The sequence below is a fragment of the Chondrus crispus genome, genomic scaffold, assembly GCF_000350225.1.
Source record: "Chondrus crispus Stackhouse genomic scaffold, scaffold_601, whole genome shotgun sequence".
Classification (NCBI taxonomy): Eukaryota; Rhodophyta; class Florideophyceae; order Gigartinales; family Gigartinaceae; genus Chondrus; species Chondrus crispus.
The window spans coordinates 2520-9588 of record NW_005178595.1 but is presented as its reverse complement, the minus strand read 5'-3'; the positions used below and the strand labels follow the sequence as shown (position 1 = coordinate 9588).

General features: G+C 52.0%; 2 protein-coding genes; both read left to right on the top strand.

Moving 5' to 3' along the window:
• The first annotated feature begins 1210 nt into the window (after positions 1-1210).
• On the top strand, positions 1211-2200 carry CHC_T00000731001 (hypothetical protein). Its single transcript, XM_005710654.1, has one exon. It carries the CDS (start codon positions 1211-1213, stop codon positions 2198-2200), a length of 990 nt encoding a protein of 329 aa, XP_005710711.1.
• Positions 2201-4880: 2680 nt separating this feature from the next.
• On the top strand, positions 4881-6832 carry CHC_T00000730001 (hypothetical protein). XM_005710653.1 is given in 2 exon segments: positions 4881-6494; positions 6495-6832. 1 exon segment carries the CDS (start codon positions 4881-4883, stop codon positions 6492-6494), a length of 1614 nt encoding a protein of 537 aa, XP_005710710.1. The 3' UTR covers positions 6495-6832.
• Positions 6833-7069: the final 237 nt, after the last annotated feature.

The window sequence follows — 7069 nt, the reverse complement described above, 5'->3', positions numbered from 1 at the left end:
TCATGTTCAACTTAGGGGGTACCCCACTAGTACCCTTTCCCGCATGCCCTGTCACGGCGCGGCCCCTTCACATCCAGCCCAAGTGTGAGTCCTTGACGCCTGCCTCGTGTCATAGCATCGGCCCCCTCCAACGTTAGAAAAATAAATGAACCCAGTTGATGTTGCTTGCATCATTATGATAATGACCTCATCGTAGACGTAAGCGGAAGACGCTCGCGAGGATTTCTCCATAGAAAAAATCGCGCAACACAGATATCCTCACGTGAGTTAAGTGGCGAGATTTCAAAACAGCGGCACTTCTTGTTTGCTGGGCATCAACGATTTCCTGTCAATCATTAGTAGCGAAGTGTTTGTATGTCTGGTGCCACGTTGAAGCCCTTTATTCAAGTGAAGATAGAACGAACATTTTGTTTCATTCAAGATTCATGAATTTTTTGCAAAAAGGGAGAGTGCTGAATGCTTTCTTCTCTGTTCAGAATTTCCAAAGTTGACCTATCTTATGAATCGTTCCACACAGCTTATGACTCTCTGTTGAGGCAACATGGAACACTAGTGTTTAGATGTTGGACATTGCGGTTACCGAGGCATGAGTTGTAGCAGGGCAAAGGGTGGGCTTTCTATCACCGTGCTTGCTGAAGTACATGCTGTCATCGAGTGTATCTGCATACACTATACTTTACTAGGGGGTTTTTAGAACAATATCTGAAGGAGTGCTGTAAATGCTTCACCATAAGAAGTTTCGGATGCGGAAGACCTACGATATCATTGAGCTCGAAGGCAACTCAGCTTACGTAATAGCCCTTGTGGCAAAAGAAATTATACTAGAAGTCTTGTGCATTCTGATGCGTAATAGTGAGGCAGTTTTCTAAGGCAACCATGTTTATCTGAATTCCAATCCCGATTATAATGGAATCCCTCGGGAAACGCTCGTAGGTCAGAACACTGTGAGAGTATAAGTTCTGCAGATCTGAAATGGTGAGGCATATCCTTCCACACGCAACCAAACCCTGTTTATATCACATCTGAAGTGGTACCTCTCATCTTTCTCAAACCAGGACATGTTCCTCGTGATTCAGTTCATTTCGGGAAGAATCCCTCCTAAACTACGTCAAATTGTGGCTTCTTACTGAAATATCTATCGAATTGAGATTTGTTGAGTCTGCTACACTTTTAGCCTGTCTACTCGCCCCAACTTTTATTTAAAGGAAGCATGTCCATGGTTGAACTTCTATTCTTCAAGCCCATCGCAGTATCTCTGCACAACATCTCAACAAATATCGACCTCATTCAACCTCAAGAGGTTACGCAGAAGAGAATATTGTCCACGATCACCATCTTTTCACGAGCAAAGATCACAATGAGAGTCGAAGCATTCATTGTATTTGTAATCGCGTTCGTTTCTGGTGCTTTTGCCATTCCGGTCTGTCCGGATCCCTTGCGAGTGACAATGCCAGATGGAACTATTCAAATGGTTCGCCCACCATGCCCTCCAATTCCGAGCTTCCCGCCTCTTCCCCCTCGCCCATCTCCTAGGCCTCGTCCGGGAACGTTCACTGTGAAGACCAAGTCCCTGAAAGTCATCAAGAGTGACGATGGTATCTTTCGTGGCTGTGCCGACCCCCTTATCTACGTTCTGTATGGCAGAGTGATCCCTGGTGTCGTCGGTTCGACAATTGGAAGGAAACTGCCTCGTGTTGATTATGGAGAGGGAAAGTGCAGTGGACGCTTCATAAGGAAGGTTGGTGCCGTCACGACTGATTTCGTTCGTACAGACAAAGTTTCACTTGCAGTATACGTGGTTGTCGGAATCGAGGAAGACAACTTCGGGACCTCGAAAGTGAACGAGAAGCTTAATGACCAGCTCAAGAAGTTGACTGATTTGCTTCGGAAGTTGGAAGAAACGGCAATCACTCCTTCCCTCGCTCGCCTTGGACTTGATGTCCCTTCCTTGCTCGAATCGAGGTTTGAAATACCGGAGATCAAGAAGCCGTCGAGTGGATTGTTCAGCATCGGGCATGACTTTGTTGGGTTCAATGCGTTGATCCTGGTCGGTGGCTCTGGATACTCTGGGCAACCAAGCGTATGCAACCGCGCGGAATTCCCGATATGCGCGACAAAAGATTTGTTCAAGGGCATCGTCGTTGGTGGGAAGTTTGACGATAATATTTGGCGTGCTGATGTTGAAGTTGATGCTGTGTAGGTGGAGTTTCTTTCAAGACAGGATTCAGACACCTCAAGTTTGGGTAGTTGTCCATGTTCGTATTGCTATCGAAAGTCCCTGTACATGTATCATTTGCGAATGAGTTGCTACAGTATAGGTACGCACGTGGTGGACGGCCTCTTCTCATGGGGAGAGAGGAAGTACACGTGGTCCATGCAGTCGATCCCGATTAAGGGGCTGCGAGTGTCTTGTTTCCACAGCCATCGTTAATAACGTTGGATAGTAAAATCGACAGCATTATCAAAAATTAGATCATTTCTTGACGCGTGGTGTGAGCTGGCAACCGTAGCGCATGCACGACCTCGCGATGATTACTGTGTCATCTCGAATCACAGAATGTCATGGCACTGGAGTGCGGGCGCAACAGCCAGGCCCTGTTAGGAACGGCCCTGAGGGCCGTTCCTAACTCGCAGTCCATCACAAATTTTTCTTCTCTTGAGAGCCCGTCCCAACATAACCATGCCTTCCAGCAGTGCGTATCTCCCAGGCCTTTAAATTGCATTTTTCAAGAAAAGCACTGTAAATGGTAGTACTGTACAGTGTACATTGTTGTGCTACTAGAATAATAACCAGTAGCTCACCTGCACTTGTTGAGACTCTTAACTACTTACAGTCAGGAGATAAAGTTTAATGTCAAAGATTAACCTCGAACTGTCCAATGAATAAGGTAGAAGTTACGAGTGGTGCGATAGGGCAATCCGATAGGGAGATTCGGGAAAGAATCATCCCGGACTTAGTCCGGGATGGCCCGTTCCTAAGAGGCCCGTTCCTAAGTCTGGGATGATCTGCAGCTGTACAGCATTATCTACAGAGACTCCCTTTTAGAATGTCGGCAGAATCGTGCCGCCCCATTAGCGGAGCGCGGAAAGGTCAAACCTTGCATACTGTGAGCTGTACAATGGTCCGTCTTGTTGGCACCCATCTTCTGTTCTTGCGAAGCATTCTAACCCTTAAAGTACACTGTACACATGCATGCGAGTCCTCTCCTTCACCGGTTGGCCACAACTCGCCAACTTGTTGGACGTACGACCGTGCGGGCCAGTAGCGGCGCACACACAGTCACTGTCGAAGGCCGGAATTACGTGAGGTCCCTTTCCGACACAAGGACTGGAATGATTACAGTATGATATTCTTACATATCGCCACGTGGAGAATATTTTCCTTGTTGCTTCGCGCGGACTCTTCCTTGTTGCCGCACTCAACTGGGAATCTCCCCATCTCTCTTGCTTTTAAATATAGCCCGTCTGTATTGCCCTCCACGTAAATTTAACTTCCAATCTTCTACGCGCTACTCCTCCGCCTGATTCACATGACACAAGCGGAACCAACGCACCTAGCTGGCTAGCTACGGCGAATCTCTCGCGTCTGCACACAAAATCACAACATGCCAGTCGTTGACATCTGGACGGGGTTCAAGCTCTGGCGAAAGGGGAGGAAGCTGCGAAAGAGATTTAACGCATTACACGAAATTCACAGATCCGGCGCGGACATGGACTTTGATACCGTCTTCTCAGACCTCCACAATCTCAAGCACAAGGAAAAAAAAATCAGAAGGAGCAGACGGAAGAAGGAGAAGTATAGACGAAGGCGAAGGAAGAGGAACGATACGAGGACCGGTATGAGGAACAGTACGAGGAACAGTACGAGGAACAGTACGAGGAAGATGGCAAGAAGTAGTGGGCGCAGCGGACATCGGAGCACGAGGACTGGTTCTCACAAGGCGCCTCCACGACGGCGCGGGTACATGTAAGTTGGACGGTTAGATTATGGTTGCCGCAGAAAATTTTGAACGGATTTTTTTTTCGTACATCCTTCACCTGTTTTCTGTCGGCTCGGGGGGCTTCGTTTTGCATCCGATACCGAGGTTGGGTTGCCGCGTTCGGGAAAGCTTCGTCGTTGCGTCTGCAAGTTCAGAAAGGAATTTTCGGTGTTGCTTGCCGGGCACCTTCGTGAAGGTGGAGTATGAATTGGTTTGATGGATCAAGCTCAGAGGTTTCCAAATCGCTGGCAAGAAGGGAAAGAGACGGAGGAGAGCGAGGACCATCATGAAACCATTGATACGAAGGCAGGGCAGAGTCTGGAAGAAGTTGTCGAGGCGCAGAGGCGCGAGATCGCCCTGCTGAGGGAGCGTTTAAGTGCCGTCGGTGTGGACCCCGACCAAAGTCGCACACCTCTTGACCCGGGACGAACTCGCAACGAGGGTATGTGGCGTTCTTTACCGAAGCGCATTTCAGTGCAGGAAGAACGCGCGGTCCAGGTCGTGTCCGGTCTGACGGAGGACCAAGCGGTCGGCCTTGCTTTCCCGGCGCTGTTGAGGGGATTTACGGACAATAGCGATATTGGCAAGGTGAAGAACATGTGCAAGCTTATTGTTGGCGATGGCATTCATGGCGATTGGGAAGTATTGTTTAAGTCCTTCTATGACGAGGTTGTCGCAGCGAAGGAATCGATGCCGTCTCGAATCCTCTCTTTCGAAGCGAGTTTGCCTGTGGAGTGGTATAAAGAGCCTTGGTATCTTCTGTATGTGCAGTGGACAGGTGTACCGAAAGACGCGCCAGAATGCGGTGCAGGGTTTGATAGTCTTAGTAATATGCTACCTTACATTCGCGACCATCTAGGTTTCAGAAACGTCTGCTTGCTATCGCATTATGAATCTCCAATGGCGGATGGGGGGTATGATGTCTCCGATTTTGTAACGCGGGAAAGCTTGGGAGGGGAAGAAGCTTTTAAGCGATTCATGAAACAGGCGGTTGATTTAAACATGCGTGTTATCACGGATGCCGTTTTTAATCACACATCCACAGCTCATGACTGGTTTCAGAAAGCATTGGCCGGGGACGAGAAATACCTTGCCTTCTACGTGCAGCGCAACGGGCGTGAAAAAGTAGCTGAATGGGATCGCAATGGTGATATTGTCTGCCAATACCGGGATCCAGACGGCACCATTACGGAAAGAGTAGTCGTTTTTCCTGACATTGACCGTACTCACGGGCTCTGGGCGGAGATACATGGACGAACATATCAGTTTTATCGAGGATTCTTTCCGTTCCAAGTGGATCTGAACTTGCAAAATCCTGACGTGCTGAGTGAGCTATTTCGCGTCCTCGCCCGCGAAGTGAAGCAAGGCGTTGTAGGCAAGCGGATGGATGCTATCGCGCATTGGATCAAGCAACCTGGATGCGCGAGCGAAGGTCTACCGGAGTGCCATGCTTTGCAGGGACTCCTCAAGTCGTTTTTGAGTCACATCAACAGCCGTTGCATTCTGATGCCAGAGGTGGTCCGGGACATGGCCAACGCTTCCCAATACGCCGGTTCGGAAACGTGGATCACAAGCTCGCGGACGACGTCAGAAGGTGACGCCATCCTGTCTTTTGAAATGCAGGGGGCGCTTCGCGAAGCAACGTACTTCCAAACAGTAGCCCCCTACTGGCAAAAAGTGTTTCGCAGCCCGTCACTCCCCGGCGGAAGCACGTGGATAAACCTGCTCGAGCACCACGACGAGACTTTCATGGGCTTCTTCGAGCCAGAAGTGCGGGTGTGGATGTGCGAGTACATCAAGACGCACGGCGGCGCGGTGTACAAGAACGGGATGTCTGCCGGCGGGCGGCTCGCCGACTGTCTGAACGCGCACCCCCGGCGCATCGCGACGGCGCTCTTCCTGCTCTACATCACGCCCGGCACGCCGCTAGTCTACGCCGGCACCGAGATCGGGGCGCGCAGCCAGGCGTCGCACGCAGACGCGCAAATGGTGCGCTCGCACGACACGTTCCAGAAGCTCGGGGTGTACGCGGCGCAGAGGAGCTGCTACGACGCGCGCGAGCTTCAGCGCGGCCCGCTGCGGCGGGAGGCGTTCGACCGGGCGGTAAGCGAAGGGTACGAAGCCACGGAGATGGTGCGTCGACTGAACCGAGTGCGGCGGACGCGGCGGTGGATGCGGGAGGGCGGCGCCAAAGCCGTGGACTCCGGCGACGTCGGGGTGCTGTGCATGGGACGAGGCGCGCCGGACGACACCAGGGACAGGGCGCTGTGCGTCGCCAACCTGACCGGGGTCGTCAAGTGGGCGGCCGTGCCCGTGCGGCAGGCGGCCGCATGCCTGGCCGCGGAGAGCGGGCCCGAAGCGTGGGTCGACGACGTGCGGGAGCGGCGCAGACGGTTCGTCGACGTGGTGAGCGGACAGCCCGTTGAGCCGGCGGTCGATGACGCGAAGATGGTGGTCATGTTTCGGCTCGAGGCGTTCGCGTGCGCAGCCGTGGAGGAGGTGGCGTCGGGGTGACGCGGCTCGGTGCGTTGGACGCTTGCGGCTTGGTTGCAGAGCGTAAATGGTGTTTTTGTGGGACGGTGTTTGTTGCAGCGTTTGGTGGTGGCCGTGGCCTCTACAGGGCAGGGGAACGGAATTGCCGAATATGCCGCTCTGCCCTTGGTCACGGGGGGTGGGGAGACTGTTCTAGTGGAGCGGCATGTTGGGGATGAGGTTATCTGGACGCGGGCGTGTGTGAGACCCCGTGAATAGACAGGTCGAGCAGAATTGTTCTCGTGTCCCAACAGAGGCGAGACACGAAAGTATTACGGTGTACTATTAAACATTGTTTCGTTTTCATCTTGTCTACTCAATTCTTGGCGGCCGATGCTAGACACTTTACCGTATATCAAGGAGCAGGTGATGTAGGATTCGTGTCCGAGTTGTGGGCCTCTGTCCCAGCCGCGTGGAGCGCGGTCGGGCCCAGCGGCGGCGCACGCGACGGCGGAGAGCAGAGCAGTTCACAAAATCGCTGGACGTAAAGTAAACCCGAGATTGAAAAATTCCGCCACGGGTTTTGCGGAATGACCTCCAGCAGGTTGCCTGCCCGC

Excerpts from the sequence above, each read along its gene's own strand:
- CHC_T00000731001 (XM_005710654.1), top strand. The coding sequence starts at position 1,211 with ATGTCCATGGTTGAACTTCTATTCTTCAAGCCCATCGCAGTATCTCTG.
- CHC_T00000730001 (XM_005710653.1), top strand. The coding sequence starts at position 4,881 with ATGGCGGATGGGGGGTATGATGTCTCCGATTTTGTAACGCGGGAAAGC.